At 36.9% G+C, this 17,754-nt stretch overlaps 1 protein-coding gene across 2 annotated transcripts in view; it reads right to left on the reverse strand.

Annotated features, from left to right (window-relative positions):
- Window positions 1-1,879: 1,879 nt before the first annotated feature.
- Window positions 1,880-17,754, reverse strand: part of NEK7 (NIMA related kinase 7) — a 64,291-nt gene continuing 48,416 nt past the window's right edge. For both annotated transcript variants that reach the window (XM_082765859.1, XM_082765858.1), the window contains exons 9-10: window positions 13,694-13,807; window positions 1,880-7,259 (exon numbers count right to left, since the gene is read on the reverse strand). In XM_082765859.1, the coding sequence (XP_082621985.1) occupies window positions 7,149-7,259; window positions 13,694-13,807 (225 nt within the window). In that variant the 3' untranslated portion in view covers window positions 1,880-7,148. The remainder of the gene's footprint in view (window positions 7,260-13,693; window positions 13,808-17,754) is intronic.

The raw sequence follows: 17,754 nt of genomic DNA on the forward strand, positions 1-17,754 counted from the left end.
GAACCTGGGAAGTTTCTGACCGAACGAAAGGAAAATGACGCTTACAGTGAGGCTAGCTAAGCATTCAGCAGGCCACCCAGAGAGGCTGCACAATCTCCATCCCTAGAGGTTTTCAAGATCCAACTATCTGAAGCCCTTGGAAACCTCTCCCAAGGCCCCTCTCAACATAAACACTTCTACAGCTCATGATTCAAATAAGCACCAGCCAAACTCAAACAGATCAATGAACCCTTCCCTCGTCCCATCTCCCAACAAAATCGTATACCAGAAAATGCAATACTCATCGTTAAGGATCATCTTTACAATGGTCCAGCATGACTGAAATCAAAGAAACAACCGCCAATAAAGTGTACAGAAAACTGCCAACACCATATATTAAAGGCAGCTAGAAGGTAGAGAGGAAGCAGGGAAGTCCAGCACATCTCTGCTCTGTCTTGGGGACCAATCCTGTCCAGTTTGAGACTTTTCTATTGTTAGGAGTTAAATATAAAGCAAATGAAACTATATGGAAGGACTCGATGTACCAAATTTCTTGATTTCTTTTTATTTCCATATGAACAGAAGATTTCTATCAAACAAAAGGTGTTAAGGCCTCCACGCATCATTAAGGCAGTTGTAGAAGAACAAATTCAACATTTAGATGACATCGTATATACTGACAACAAACAATAAACATAAAACACTTAAAAAAGAATTTACTTCGTGCCAACTGGCAACTGATCCTCTAAAAGAAATTATTCTAGTGCAAATTCACTACCTGACTGACATCCAGCTCTCTTATCCTACAGTCAAAAAATCCTGACTTCTTAATTTCATGGAAAATTCATAATATACCTTTTGCCTTCAATCTCAACAGATGTAGAAGGATAAAACAACCAGGAGCAATCAAAGGTCAGACACTGTGATCACCAGTGCATCTCTGCAAACACAGTCTTCTAAGTCTGAAAGCCTGTAAAAACTGGAAGCCAAACAGTACACACAGACAATGCAGAAAGCAAGCTACCTCATTTGCAGCTGGCTCAATTTTATGCCCACTATCCTGCAGTGTAACATAGTGTACCCTCGGTTAGGCAATTTGCAAAAGGCACCGAATGAGAGAAATCAGTTGTAGGGGTGGGACAGTAACAAAGGAGCAGCACACCAAACACTAAACCCAGCCAGGGAAGCTCTTACGCACATCCTTACTTGAAGCAAAGGTACAAGCATTGTAACCAAGTTGCTTTAACACAAGAAAATAACTGCTAGCTGTACAAGCATAAAAAGAACAAGAAAAGTTACATAAGGTAAATAAATGAAGAAATGAAGGACAAGAACCGTAGCTGAAGGGGTAGAAAACTAAATTGTAGCCCAAATTCAAGAACTTTTGAAGTGCTTGGAGGAATAGGATCTACTCCAGCTCTGAAGTCCTAAAATAAGATCAAACTTGTGGAACTGAAGTACCTTAAAAACACAAAACAAGCAGTAATTTGGTGGAGTTCCTTCTTCAGCACATGAAACAGCTAAAGCCCAAAGACAGTAGTTTATTCCTGTCAATTTTGGTACTTTGAAGGGAGGAAAAGAAGTCAAAACTGACACAGAGGTTAAAACAGTGAAGATAAAAGGAAGTACATGGGCAGTGAAGAGGGGTGGAATCTGGCATTACTAACTTTGAGACATCTGATAGGCAGGCATGTCAGAGGGAGAGAGAGGTTGTGGCCCTGGAAAACAGAGAGGCAAGTAAAATTGTCAGGGATGTTAGAAAAAGTCTAGAGGGAGTTGGGAATAAAAATTCGATCTTTGCATCAACAGGTCTAAGACTGTGCCTGGACACTCAAGAAATCAACCGGAGATGGAAGCAGGGGAGAACCAAACTGGGGAAGGGAGCACTGGATCTTTGGGGCATTAAAACAAATAATGGAAAACAAAAATGGAGAAGGATGTTCAGGTATGTAAAATGAGGGGCTGCTAAATGGGAAATAAAGGGCAAAGTGTTAAACAGAGAACCAGTTAAGATGATTGGTGCTACCCACTTCAGGACAGGGGGAAAATAGAAACTTGGTCACTAGTGAAGGCACTGAGAGGTGTGAGACCAGGAAATGAGGAGGAGTTAAAGAGGAGAAGTCATTCAAGAAAGGAGCGAGAAATGCACCAAATACACAGACAGAAAAGGGGTAGAGCTCATACAGGTAAGAGACAGAGGGGTCTGGTTCAGAAACAGATTCTGAGAAAGCAGAACAATTTCAAAGAAAATAGATCTTGTCGCGTAAAAAACAGGGTATGAAGATACATTTTGTGTCAGAAGTGGATGGAGAACTAAAATGAAAAGCAAACCTGGAAGCAAGCTCAACAAGAAAGAAAAAAATATTGAATAAACGTGGTTACAAAGTCCATCTGGAAGGAGAATTAAAACAGGTAAAGCAGAGATGAGTCCAAAGCTTTGTTGTGCTGCCATTCTTCAAAGACATTCAGAAAGGCAGAATTGGAAATTAAGAAATTACAAGACAAGATGTCTGGGGAGAGGAACAGAGACAGAGCAGCGTGAGAAGCGACCAAAGAAACCACATATAGAGAAGCAGACAGAGATGAAAATAAAGACCAGTGAGTCAAAGGAGGTAAGGCCAATGAAGGAAGGAGGCAGCTGAGAAGAGTAAAGGAGTCAGAAAGGTTAATAGACTGGGGATCCCAAAAGGAGTGAGTGACAGGGTAGAGGAGAGAGAAAGACAGATATGCTGAAAGAGAGCAGGTAGTGATCAGAGAAAGGGAATTTTAAAATGAGAGATAATAAAGCAAACAGTACTTAGTAAAGACAAGGTCATGGGAATGATTGAGGCAGTGAGAAAGCCTGTCTAAAACCAGAAATCAAAGGTGGAGGCTGGAAAAACAGCACGAAGAACAATGGAGTTAAGTACTTATCAGAAGAAAAAAACTGCGTCTCCCTATGGCGAAGAATAAAATTTGAGAAGACCGGAATAGGCAGAGTTTAGCAAAGTCACAAAAAAAAAAAATAAAAAGAACAGCCACTAGGAAAACTAGTCACAGAAGACTTCAAATCAGGAAGAAGGTAGATGAGACACCAGGAAAGATGAAGCGGAGGCAAGGGAAGACACGAACAGTAGTGAATATGACAATCAGGGAAAAAAAAGAGCAAGGCTCAGGGAAGGGAGTAAAGTTTGAAAAAGAACCTTAAAAATCCCTATTGAATCATGCTCAGAAATATAAGCAGCACATCACTGGGCATGTCTAGCATTGGTATTTCCCCCCTTAAGTGATCTTGGCAGAAAATTTACCTATTCACCCAGACCAAACCAGAGATGAGAAATCCCCAAGTCCAGCACTGGCACTGGCTACTAGATGATGGGGGGATATGGCAGAAATTTCCGACTGTTATAAGAGTATTAAAAATACTGGGACAGCAGTGATTTAAAACTACTGTTCAGCACCTTTACTTCCTGATTAAATTAGCGCTCCACAAAGCAGGAGCTGAAGGCCTTCGCTGACTCTCCCTCACATCCACCTCCTGCTCCTATACCCACGAGTATCTGATGCACCATTTGCCACTGGCATTCCCATTCTGCCACAAATTTCTCATCTCACTGTACGGCAGCCAAGACAGAGACCGGGTGGATGGTGAGTTGAAAAACGAACACCACTGCAGTTCTGGGTCCCATTCAGAGCTATCTGAGAACCACTGGCATGAGAAGTCCTTTTCCAAGACTGTCAAGAATTTCACCCTTTATGGCTTTCTTAATCCTGAGCATGAATAAAACACCAGCCTGCTCAGACACATCTAATACCATATTTCATCTTCCTGTGTATTGGCATGGTTTTAAAGTTTTTGCTCATTACAGAAAGAGCACCTACTTCTACTGCCTGCTTATACAACTGGTAGCTGGATCATTAAAATGTAACAGAAGAAGGGGAAAAATACATTAGTCTGTGCTACCAAAACAGTGACATACAAAGTATAAAAAGTGCGCTGAGCATATTATTTCTATATATCCTACTGGTTCCAATTTATTCATTGTGAGTACACAAGGTTCACTCAAAATGACTGAAACTCTACAAAAAACACTATCTATAAACAAGAGCTCACAGGACTGGCGTCATAAATAGGAGCTCTTCTCTATTTTTATGATTTTTAGTTTTTTTAATATTGTTTTGAGAGTAATTTTAGATTTAAATTTTAGATAAAAGCACTCTTGAGTTAATTGTGAATGTACCTGATGTAGTATTTTTAGATACAATTTTTGACAAATGGTATGAAAATCATTTTTTGAATGTACTTTCTATCATTACAGTCAAGAACACTCACCTATAATTCAATACTGGATACAGTAAATTGTCCACAAGATAGGTAGCATCTACTGTAACATATATATCTGTAATAAGAAAAGTTTGAAAAATATCATAGAAGAACTATTATTTTTACATTATAGTTGCTCTCTATAGTTTTATTTATATTAGGCTATTGCACAGAAGGAAGCTTTAAAGACAGAAGACATATTTTAATGCGATGTCATTCAAAACACAAAGTTCAGTCGTGAAGCACACTAATACTGTAGTACTACCGAAATAAAAGGGGAAGCTACTCAGACATTTTGGATAGAAACCTAACACGTTCATTTTGAAGAAAATAACCATGTAATGCCAGAGCTTAAAATAAATAGTGCCAGATATCGCCATCAACGACATACGAAAAAATACAATGGTGTTTTATACAGGAAAAGACTTTATAAAATGTATAGCACACATGGAAGTGTTACAAGAGACATCGGCATTTTCCTATGTTACTAGGTGCTTTACCTGGGGGATAGGTTCTACGATCCCCATTATACAAGCAGTTCTACTAACCCACACAGGCTTCTCAAACAGCAAGTTTGGTACCCAAGTCATCTGTACCATCCGTTTTACAGATTTTAAAATAGAAACGACTACTTCTTTTACTCAGCAAAAGATTTCATTAGCAACGCTAGAAAAAAATATACACTCAAGTACACACATTTGCTAACTCATGACTTCTTTAGTCAGTGCATCCTTCCAGACAAGGGGAAAAAAATGTTATTGGTTACTTTCAGGAAAAGAGGAAATACTTCATGCATAATATTAGGTGCAAATAGCTTGATTGTGTATGTTTTTTTACAGTGATTTTTGAACATTCTAGTCCACTTCAGTAAAGACCAATTTGAGTACTTGTGCGTATTAAAAACTAATCCTGGTAGTCAAGCAAGTATTGTGCTGCCTTTTCCAATACAAACCATTTCACTCTATGACACCTGGTCAAGAATACATACATCATTTTTTAAAATTCAACAACCAGAAAATAAAAAAAAACAAATATAGAGGCTGTTAGATACAATCCAAGGTTTCTCAAATGCTTCCTCACTACAAATTGTTCCACTGGAGTCCTACAACATTAAATCAGGTATACATGGCAGCGAGAAGGAAAACTAAGGATTTTTCCTACAAAAACTGGAGATAAAAATAAAAATTGTGTATTAAAATAAGCTGAGGATCTGACACATACTATTTAATAACTACTGCATTTTGCCACACAGAATTCCCATAGTATTTATAATTAAAAAAAAAAATACAACTGACCTAACTCAAAATTCATGTACGTTCTCCATAGCTGGATTCCTTGAGCATTACAACAGATAAAAAAATTAAAGTTGCACAGTGAAAAAAAAAATTCCAAGTGTGCAGGGAACTGGCTGCATACAGAAGCAATGTGTGAATGTACATACTGCTGATCTTCTCTAAACTGACTTCTTTTTACCTATAAAAGGAAAAGGTTTAACTGACTGTAACAGCTGCTTAGCAATCTCACTGGTAATAATTTTGTTTTTACAGTTTTATATATTCTCAAAAAATTTCAGTCTTGAAACTCAAGAAATGTCAGTCCATTCTCCATTTTTATCACATTTAGAAAGAAGACACCCTTTTCCCCTTAACAATATAAGCATTAAACATATCCAGCAATGCATCAAGGTTTACCCAAAATACTGCAAATCTCCTCTTCAATAATAAAATACTTGTAAGACATTTTGCATAAATACTTATTTCCCAAATGAAAATGGTGACTTTCTCTTAAACATAAAAGCTAAGATTTACTTTTGCTAGATATAAAACTGCTTCTCAGGATTCAATATACAAAATCAGATCTTCATGAAGAATACATTTTGTGTTATAGTACACAACTATATCTTTTCCCAAAGCTTTCAGTATTTAAGAAGTATTCAAATCAGTATTCAAATCATTTCAAATACAGAAAATCTACAAACCGTGACAGATACATAAATAGTCAGGAAGATGCAACTTAAAAGATCACATCTTTTAATCAGATCTTGTCATATATGCTAGCCTCAAAAGAATGCTATTTGCTACAAGAAGCATCTGCATGGTTTTAAGACTTAACTATGCAGACTCGTATTGCCCCAGGGCAGTGCTGCACAAGGCTATTGAAAACGATCAAATTGCAGAATCAACACCTTAAATTTTCCCATAAAACCTCCAACAAATGTTTTATGTGCATTACGACAGAATAACAAAACGAAAAAGGTTGTTACAAAAATTTCAGTGTAAGGCTTTTTCCAATAACCATTTTCCCATCACATTTGGCAAGCACAGAACTAATCACGTCGACCGTCTACTCTTAAGCTGAGAACTATGAACTACAACTCAGTATAAAATACAATAACCTTCTATAATAATTATATCCTTTTTAGAACAAAGATTAAAATAAACTTAACTGTGCTGATTCATACTTTCTATAAATTACTAAAAAGGTGAGAGATTCAGACATTTTGCTTTTAGATAATAAGCCTAATATCTGTATCCTGTGCAAAAGTGCAACTGTGTTTTAGAACTGAGGCCCAACTGAATGCAATTTTGTTAGTAAAGAAAATATACTTGAACTCACTCAACATGGAACAAAGTGGTTCTTGGTATCTTCTAAAGTTATGCTTTACATATTTAAACCTCTTAAAACTGCAAATTGGTTAAAAATACAAAACAAAACAAACAGAAAATGACAAAGCTTGTATATAAATTGGTTTACAAAGCACAACAGTAAGCTTCAAATAATTACATTTCTGTAACACAAACAAAGAGGTGGGATGATCTATTTAAAATACTTGAATATTTCTGCTCTTCATGATCTGATGGTCTGTTCAGCTGCTCGCAGTGTGTGCATGCATACGTTTCGCTACATCGTAGACATAGGTTATGTCTGGTCGCTTCTCTGGATCCGGGTTGATGCACATATTAACTAATTGTCGCAACTAGGAGAGGAAAATAACATGTAAGAAAGCCAACAAACCTGCCAAGTAGTATTTGTGCATTCTCAAATTCAAATGAATAATACTGACAACATTCAGCCAAACATAGCAATGCATAAACACGCACTCAGTGCTCTCTCTCAACATATACTGTGCACAGCTTTATGCAAGCATATATATATGTAACATACTCCCATGATTTTTACTTTTATACTGTTATCCAGAAAAAAAATGGTAAGTAGAAAGACTGATGGGCAGATGTAAGTTCTAATCCTTTAAACATACAACTTCAAACATTCAGGTAGTCCCACTTACAGGTGATTTAATGCAAATTCCTGTTAAACCCACCGAGGACTGCTTCCTAGAAAAACTCCCCCTTCTACTTAGGAAATCTCTGAACTTAAAACTGGAAGCTGGGAAAGTATTTGGGGGAAATAATGCTTCATGTCTGCCACATGCTCCACTCATCCACGGCTGGAGACATGATAATGGAATAAATAACCTTTAGTCTATGCTCTGGTATTTATTCATAAGGTTAAGTCATTATTTTTTTCTTCATAGAAAGAAACACCCAATTAACAAGTTTATTGACAGAAGCCTCTATCTGGGAATGAACAAGTCCCTGTGACTAGAAAACACTGTGTTTCCACAAGCACCATCGTTCACTGGGCCTTTTGTAGCGCACGCAGTCAGTGCATATGGTCATTGTCTTCACGGGTGGCCAGCTGCAGGTTGATCGTCCTCCCCTGACACGCTGCAGGGGACATTAGGAGCTCGCACTGCCTGGATAAGCTTCCGATGGGGAATCTATTTTCAAGTGTACACATCTCCTAAGCTTTTTGCAACATGCAATATACCAGTTCCATGATGACGTGAAAATGCTTCCCAATCCTTGCAAGAGCAGCTCACCAACTGCAAGGAGCTATTTCTTTGTGCTTTGCCAAGTACTCCTGCATCTCCTTATAGTATCAAAGATGCAACCCTGTGACCCACCCTTCTATGGCAATGTATCAAATTTGGTTTGGTCTCCATCCCAGGATTCTTAGGTACGACTACTGAAAAAAACTGACACAGAGTGACCTCATCACCGTGATTATTCAAAGACAACAGAGACTGCATATTCCAATCTGCCAGAATTCCCTTCTTGCTTTGAATAAAAAAATAAAAATAATAAAAAATGCACACAAGAAGGAATTTTTAATTATAATTGCACTCCCTTATTTTCCTCAAATGAATTTCAATGCACTAGAATTGGAAGTCCAGAAGGAAATTTTCCCCATTTACCTTGCAGAAACATTGCAATTTGTATACGTTGGATAGGTTTGTCACATTTAACAGTACAAAAACCATGTCACTACAACATTCCATTTTTTCAGCGAGAAAAGCTTTATATTTAAAAATGAGATCATTAATTCTAAAGATAGTGATCAGATTGCTGATCTGACCAGCAATCAAAGAGAGAAACATATTAAATCAAAGTCACGTGCAACAGACTTGCTATTTGAATATCAAATATGTTGAGTATATTTGGACTAATGGAATTTTAAAAGCTATCATACTGCTTCTGGCAGTCACTAAATAAAAATCCCATACCACTGACAGGAAAAACTATTAGCCTGTAATGACTCCCAATCATTTGGAGGACAGAATCACGAACTACTGTAATAAATAACAATTGCCACCAGGTAAAACAAATACACAAAGCAAAATAATCTCCTGTAGGAGCAGCAGCTGGGACACTGTAACCAACAGGCACAGCATATGAGCAGAGAAGCACTTTGCTGTGAACAGCTCATAGAGCCTGCACAGCAAGCAGGAAAGACTGAAGTACATCCAAGAACCCCAGTCCTGAAATTAGAATCAAATAAGTAAACGTTTTCTAAGGACAATACAAATGGAATTTATCTGGGGAATACAACATCAAATCTTGTACATACACACATATCTCTATCTGCGAAGAGTTCCATCTGTTCAGTACAACTGCACACAGAAAATAAAGCCTTAGTAAAAGACCTTGAAGGATGGACACCTATAAAGTATCATTAGAGGGGAAACACTATTCTTCCTCTTTTTTCCAGTTGTATTTCAGTATACATTGTAGGCTGAACAACAGAAGTACATCTTCTAAGAAATCTACCCGTGCAAAGCATGAGAAGCCACATCTACCCCTAACAGCCTACTTCATGTCCTTTCAGTTCTGGCCTGTGGGCAATTCTGATTTTGTTTTATAAACCGAGTTTTTCCATCAGTTCAAATTTAAATTATTTGTTAAGTCATTAAACAGGATGCCCTCCTTCAGAGATACTTCTGTTACAGTATGTTGTAATTCAAAGCTTCAGTGATGACCGTGAAGATTCAGTGCTTGGAAGGATGCCTCAGCCGAACAGAATCGTTCCATCAGGTAAGGCCTTCAGGCCCCATTAATCCTTCCAGGTACACTTGCAAAAAACATTCATCCACGTGGTATCTTGGCTATTTGCAACTTCCTTATTTTACTCTAACCAAAACCACGCTTATGTATCTATTATTGTCTAAATGAGATAAAGGATTTGCAAGAATGTGTTAATAATAAGGGACAGTCTCTGAACCAGTTTATTTAGAAATTCTCTTCCCAACATAGAAGAAGAGGTGGAACTTCAATCAGGAGTGCTGAACCTTCACTGTTATTGCAATAAAATGCACCACACATAGATCTCTTTTGGCTGCAAGTCTTAATACTTCAATGTTGATTACTACTAACACTGCTAAATCTTTCTCCCTCCCCAGTTCAGAATCCCAGTGGTAAAGAAGAGAGCTGAGCTGGTTGCGGGTGGCAAGCTGCACAGTGACAGGGCAGATCCCTGAGCAATTTCACAGCTCTTGAGCTCCAGTCTTGCTATTGAACAGCAAACCTCTGAGACAAGGTGAAGTGATTTTACTATGCAGAATGAAAACAGTTACACACAAAGACTCTCTTTCGGGACTGAGAATGGGACCATGCTGGCTGCTAATACTTGGGTATAGCACTACTTCCTTACCTCCTACAGGAACATCTATTCCAATAAACCTGAGATCTACTTGTCAGCCCCTCTAGTATTAATAAAATTTTTGATGAAGCAGAAGAGTCTGACAGTACCACGGGCAGAGGCACTGGGATTCTCAGGTCAGACTATCATTAGAGACAGAGTAATTTTTTTATTATTATTTTTACTATCTGGCCCAGACTGGCCAACAGGCAGAACAGACTTCTGACTGAGCTGGAGGGACCTCCTGTTGCATCCCCAAGCTGCAAACTACTTTGGCTGCTTATTGTTCTTAACCTCCTCTGTGCACTTAGCGCAGTGACTGTCTTTAGCCTGGAGCTTAGCCTGCCACTGGAGCAGTGGGAAACACTTTCTTCAACTTTAGCAGGTTTTTCAGCTATGAAATAAATAATTATCACTCAAGTCAGGTGGAGGGGTTGCAGGGAAGACTACGAACTGTGACAGGCAAGTATTTGGCATTATTAGCCACCTGAAAAAGAGAAGTTGTCATATAGGAAATTCTGGATGAAAAAACAGATAAACAAAAAAGCCACCCTTACTCCGAACAGGAGACCTTGCTGAAGCCCTTTCACAGCACTGAAAGAAATGCTAGCAACTCATGCTGCAATTCGAGACCTGCTGGCACAATCAGCCCTCATATCTAGGGAGGAGAGTGGCTACGGACTTTTGAGGAAATGCATCTCACAGAGAAGATGGAGAGACTTCGTCCATTACAAAAGCCACCTGACGCTAATATCGGCCGACAGGATTTTAAGACTATTGACTGGGGGTGGCAATGGAGCCCCAGCTTTCAACTCCCTAAAGCAAAACAGTTTTCAGTAAATATTGAGTAATCACTTTGAACACAGGGGTTTCTTAAAGAATATTAAAAAAAAAAAAAAAAAAAAACGGCAAAAAAGAGAGGTACCTGAAGTTGTTAAACATTTGAAAACCTTGGCCTGTGACTCTACTGGTGAACCAAGTTTGCAAACATACATTTGAGACTATTAGGACTTCTAATCAAACTTTTTCTAAAAAAAGTTATCCATCTGTTAATCTCGAGGTAGATCTTTATGTCATATTGTTCTCTGATGCCGCCAATGTGATAAGTTACTAAAAGTCTTCTAGCGATTTTTGCATATTAAAACTCATTAAAATTTACTTATAACAATTTCTCTAAGAAGCATTTGCCTTGTACTTAGTAATCAAAGCATTTAACACTCCTATATTATAGGATATAAGATTATTACTTCAGAGAATTCTTCATTATAGAATATAAAGTGACTTTCAGTGTCCAGTGACCCCCGAGCTTTACTGTTTTTTTTGTGTTGTTTGTTTGTTTTGTTTTTTACAGTTCAAGCCAGCACAGTGCTTTGCCAAAAAAGCTGGAAAAAAAAAAAAATCAAGAAAAAAAGGTGTATCTTGGTGCAATGACTAATGAACACAGGTATTTTTTCATGTGTCTTATAGAAGATGCAAGCTTTCACATTGGAAGAAAAAGTGCTTGCACTGCAGCCTCTATAGTTCAGTTGATTACTTCTTTTAAGAAACTACTTCCATACCTATTACAGCTCTGATTCTCTCACTGTATTTTAAAATAACTAATGTGTATTTTATAACTGATTTACCCAAAGTGCATGTATGCTTTCAAATGAGGACAGATGTAACATGTGCTTTGCATCAGTTTTCAATGCTAGCAACTGTACAGAGGTAAGTGAAAGGTGGAACCTCTTTCCCTACCCCAACTCTAAGACCTTCTATCTGGGCCAGACTTTGATATCTGCCCCTTGGCTGGGAATCCGCATATCCAACTTCACACTTAGCTGCAGCGAAGTAGCCCTGCAGGCAGGCCAACTTCAACGAACCACTAGTGGTATCATCATTAAAATCCTGCTGAAGGTCACCATGGAAACCGCCTGCTGAGGCTTCACTGCTGCACTCGGCATCTCCTAATCAGCTACCATGTGAAATGCAAATTCAGACAGTCTGAAAATTAGTCAAGAAGAATAGAGGATGAGGATGCAGATATGTGAAATATTCATGCGCTTCATGGAAAAAGGAAGACAGCATGAATGACACAACAAAGAACGGCCCCTGACATTCTTGCTATCATTTTGCATTATTGTTCACACCCTACTGTATTTCTAGGCCTCCAGTTCTCGAGTTGGTTATAAGAACTGCCATATTTATAGGCTACAATAAATAATAATTAAAAATGGCCAAGGAAAATGACTAATTGGTAAAGCCACAAAGAGGTGTATTGCATAAATTACACAATAGATCAGCATTTCATCCTTTGTAAAGTCACTGAATTAGCTTTTCAAGTCCAGTTTTTGTTTCATAAAAGAGGAAAAATTGTCACTGTAAATACAACAAAACAAAACACCGGGCAGTAATCTTTTATTAATAGTCCAATCACTGTCTTAGATTGCAAAAAATTAGAGCTTGAGAATTACAAACCCTACTCCATAAATGAAATTGCACAATACTGTTTATTAAAAGTATTTCAGCAATGGCATTTATTTGTGTTTTCTAAGTAATCTTTAATTCATGTAGGCTGAATTCAATTACAATTGGTTACGAGTATGTGTTCTTTGGTTTACAGCTTCTATCACATTGCCCTGTGGTTTGTTTTTTTTTGGCTTTTTTTTTTTTTCCAATGTGGGAAAGTATTTCATAACTAGCATCTCAGAACATTAACGGGCACACATTTGTATTTTTTCATCCTGTTACTCTAAGAAAATAAATATTTAGTTTCTTTTGATTTTATAGCTTAAAAAACAAGTATCCCCCTTAAATGCATTGACAGTAAGGAATTGCTAGATATCAACTTCAAACCTACACTGCTGTGAAAGGCATGTATTGTTCAAATTCAACTACTATGTCTTGCTATATTTCTCTGAAATTTACTATTAGGGTCCACTCTTTCATGCAAAAGAACTGCCATTCAATTAGGGCTCAGTAGTTGTATAATGTAGGTAAATGGGAACTACACAATTCATTTTTACTAGTGAGCTACATTATATCTACTTTAATGCAAGCCTCTAGAGAAACAAGGCTAGTGCACTAATTTATTGTGCTACATAAACTCACGAAGCTGTGCTTTTAGAAAAGCATAATACCTACGTAAGACTCAATCCCATTATGACATGTAGTGCCTATCACTGTGTATTCTGGGAAAGCTTTTTGTCATACTTGCAAGGAAGCTCCATGAATTTAAGAAGCTAACAGGATGAGGTTTCCATCATTAATTCCCCAAAATTTTAAATCATATCAGAGAAATGTTTTGACAGAAACATTTGAGCAAGTTCAATGAGCAAACACTTGCAGGCATAATCTGCAAATAACATAAAAGCACACAAAGTTCATTTACTTCACTGGAAGCGTGCCAGCACTGAAATGAGGATCAAGCCCACGAAAAGGAAAATTACTTACTTCCTCTGAATAGTGATCTGAAGGGAGAGGTGGATAGTCACACTGTTCTATCTTCTTGCACAGGGAGTACAAGTTCATTTTATCACCATAGAAGGGACTCTGCAGTGCAGCCATCTGTTTAAGGAAAATGTACAGTTTGCTTTTGTGTTTTTAAGTACACCTGTTTTGCTATAAAACATGTAATACTAGCAAATCAGGAGTGATTTTTAATGACTTTTGATTCCCTGCTTGGTAGCGTCACAGTGCTAAAAGCAGAAGTTTCAGGACTATTAGTGTAACCAGTTTGCATACTTATTTTATGCTGTACCTGTCACAATCCTTACATTGCTAGATTTGAATTGTACACCGTAACAATTTCATGAAAAATCTAGTAGTTTCAGCTACTGTTGTGAGCGAGAAGGGTCCATGCACCACAGAGGGGGAGAACAAAAAAATCCCACAATATAATTTTCCTCTGAAGACCTTTTGGAAGAAAGAATATAATTTATTTGAAAACATCATCTGATCTAATGCAATACTGTGTAGTGAAAATGCTGGATAACAGTAGCAGATTTTGTAGCCTCCTATAGCCATTAACACTACACTTTGATGAAGTAGTGTGAGGTTTTTTTCTTTTCTTTTTTTTTTTTTTAATCAAGTAAGCTAAAGGTAACATCATCTCAATTTAAACGAGTCTTAAACCAAAAACCTCATAATTCAGTATGTTATTCAACAGGATTTCAAAAATTAATACTGCATCCCAAAACATCATCAGAAGTGGCATCCATAACTATAATTTACAATTATAATAAAAGAATATAGGAATAGCTGTTGGAGAACACTTAAATGATCAGCTTATACATGGCATTAGATAAACCTAGGTTTTATTTCCTGACTGTGTTAAAACTTGACATTTAAGGTGGAAATAAATGCAATGGTTAGCAGAATTACAAGTCTTAAAATTCATTTAAAATCTCTCCATTCCGTTCAAAGCTTTCCAAGTCTTTGAACCGCAGCAGCACGAATGCTGCTTTGAGTGCAGCGCTGCCCCAAAGTCAGTCACCCTTTTCTACATGTGCTAATAAGTTTGATTTTGGAAGGACAATGTGTACATTCCCCAGACAGGCAGAGTGTGTGTGAAACACGCTAGTCCATGCTGTGCTACTCAGTGAGCTTCAGCAGGGACAGGACAAGCTGAAAATGGCTCTCATCTGTCTTCTGGTCTTCCAGATATCAGCTTAACTCTTTCGTGCCTAAGCAGCAACATCACCAGGAAAAATGTATGAAAAAATGACCAAAGTTCTTTTACATTTACTGTATATATTCTAAAAATTCTCTCCGTTTAGTACTTTTTTGTATCAACTTCAAGTAAGAATAAATCATTTTAAAGCTCCCCAAACAATTACAATACTACAGTTCTCTCCTGCACTCCCACCCAAAATCTCTAACTGTATTACCAAAATGTTGTTAATTTTTGGATTTACATGATATTGGCTCTTACCTTAAAAAGAATATTAAAAATGCAAGCTAAAGACCAAAAAAAAAAAAAAAAAAGAAAGAGGAAGAAAGAAAAGAGAAATCAACTGCAGAGTCTGTATGCATGCAGGAATTCTAAATAAATGCATAGATACTCATTTTCATACTCTAGGTGTTCATTAAGAAGTATTTTTGTTTGAATGCTGCAGAGTGTTAAAAAAAAAATCTGAATGTCCCCTAAGGAGTTAAAACAGGAATACTATATTTTCATGCATCTCCTGCTTTGACAGATGAAAAATGTCAACTGTCCTGTTTTTATTTTCAAGCTTTTGCACTATTCATCTGGTTCATTAGTGCATCTCGCTGCTGCCCCTGACAGCTGCTCGCCCTCTCCTCCCAGCAGCTGAATTTTTCAGGCTAATTTGATCCTCCACACTGAGACGATCGCTAGAATGATTGACTTGCTCCCTGACCTCCAGGGTCTGACTTTCCTGATTAGTATTCTGGGGGTGTCTGAGGGACGAAAGCCCACTGTCTGTCTTCAGGGCTGGTGGCAGCTCTCTCTCTCTCTTTTTTTTTTTCCTTTTTCTTTTTTTTTTTTTTTTGAACTGTAAGCCACCAACCTACAACCCTGTAAGGATGCAATTGCTACGCTGAACAATAAAAGGAAATGTGTAAAACCTACTTTTCCATGTAAAGGTCCATGTAGCAAAAGCACAGCATCTTGATTTTAATTAGTAAAGTCTACTTTGTTGCATATCAATTAAAACTCCAGTGGTAGTGTTTTTGAGGTTTCAGAAATACCTGGGGCTCTAAAATACTGACTAAAATACAGTTTTAAAAATCTTAGTGGATCCATAGTTAGGACTGAATAATATGCTGTTATATAGGTTAGAAATATTTTTTTTAATATACATTATAGCAAATTAGTCTAAAATTAAAACATAACTGAACAGTTTAGCGGCAATTAAGCATTTATTGAGAAGTGATAAACATGCCACAGCTTTCCTCTAATGAAGCTGGAGAGAATCCAGAGCACATAGCAAAATGAAATCAATATAATAAGGCATGTTAAAATGCAGGCAGTAGACATAACGTGCATCACGAAAAAAGATACCCTGTACAAAACTGCACTGATAATAAAAACACTGTGCATTAGTCCATGCATGACTGAAGAACCTTAAGCAACCTCTTTCAAATAAAAGAAAAATTAGGAAAATGTAAAGCATACAATTTGAGTTTACTATACTTAAATTTTAAAATTTCAACTCAGTGATAAACAACGGCAAAAAATATTCAGTATATTGTAGAATCAACTAAATAGGATAAATGCACCTCTAAAAAAATAAAAAATAAAAAAATTAAAATCTATAGCTGAAGACACTCCCATATACTATACCTATACAACACATACCAACAATACGAATCCTAACTGCTTCTTTCTTATAATAAAGAAAAAACACCACTGCAACCTCCTGATTAAATACCTCCTGATAAAACTTCTAAAATTAAAGAGAAAGACTAAGACATTTAGCTATTTTTAAATTATTTTCCAGATCAAAAAAGAATTAATATTCACATTGATTTTTAATATACTCTGTTCAGCAGCAAAGCTGAAAAAAAATCTTCAGAAAATAGCCAGTGATTTCTATCCAGAAATTTTATTTTTTAAATTATAAAAGAAAAAAGTAACCTTATAACATTTATTTTGTGATAATTAGTTATTCGAGGTTTTTGTTTGTTTCCAGATGAAAAATTCTCAAGAAAAACAATGAGAGAAAAAAAGGAGTAATAACGAAAAATCCTTATCCACCTTTATACTATCTTTAGTCTTCTACTTGTGCAAGTGTGTAAAGTGGAACAATAAAACTGATGGCAGTTGCCATGGTCAGTTCTAAGGAATCCTAATACAGAGTTTTAAATTTCCATTCCAGATTAAAACTTGCAAACACTTGCTCAGGTATCAAACTTCACTCCTGTGAGTTATCCCAAAGTTTTATAAGCAACAATATCTCTTAACTCTTCAGGACTTCAATATAGCTATTTGTCCTGTTAATATTTACAGCAACATGTTACTGATATAAAATAAACTAATACTACTGGAAACAATTCACTTTGTAGTAACATAAAACTTTAACAGGATGACAATGTTCTCTACAAAATCCTTAAACAACAGAGGTACCAATTCTGCTGAATGCGTTAAGTTCTGCTGCCTCACCAAGAAAAAAAAACTCAGAGAAGTGAGTTAGGTATATAAAAGTTTTAATCTGAAACTTGACTAGAAAGATTTTGCTGCCTGTGCTCTGATGGAAAAAACCTTTCCCAGCATCCTTCCACACAAGCGTTTAGCCTTTTGATCACCAAATGATACGCAAAGAACTTTGAAGATGCAGCTGCCTTAGAAGCCTACCTGTTCTTCACACCTTCCTTTACCTCTATTTGAATTTGCTCTGAATATTTATTTTCTCAGAATATAACATCATGTATAATTATGCAAGTGTCACCTACCAATCTCAATTGTATTAATATAGAAATTAACCAATATTCTCAGTTTAACCAGCTGGGGGAAAAGTAGAAAACATACCTTTTCTGCAAAGTAGAACAGA

The sequence above is a fragment of the Aythya marila genome (genome assembly GCF_965140915.1).
Source record: "Aythya marila genome assembly, chromosome: 8".
In the NCBI taxonomy this organism is placed as follows: Eukaryota; Metazoa; Chordata; class Aves; order Anseriformes; family Anatidae; genus Aythya; species Aythya marila.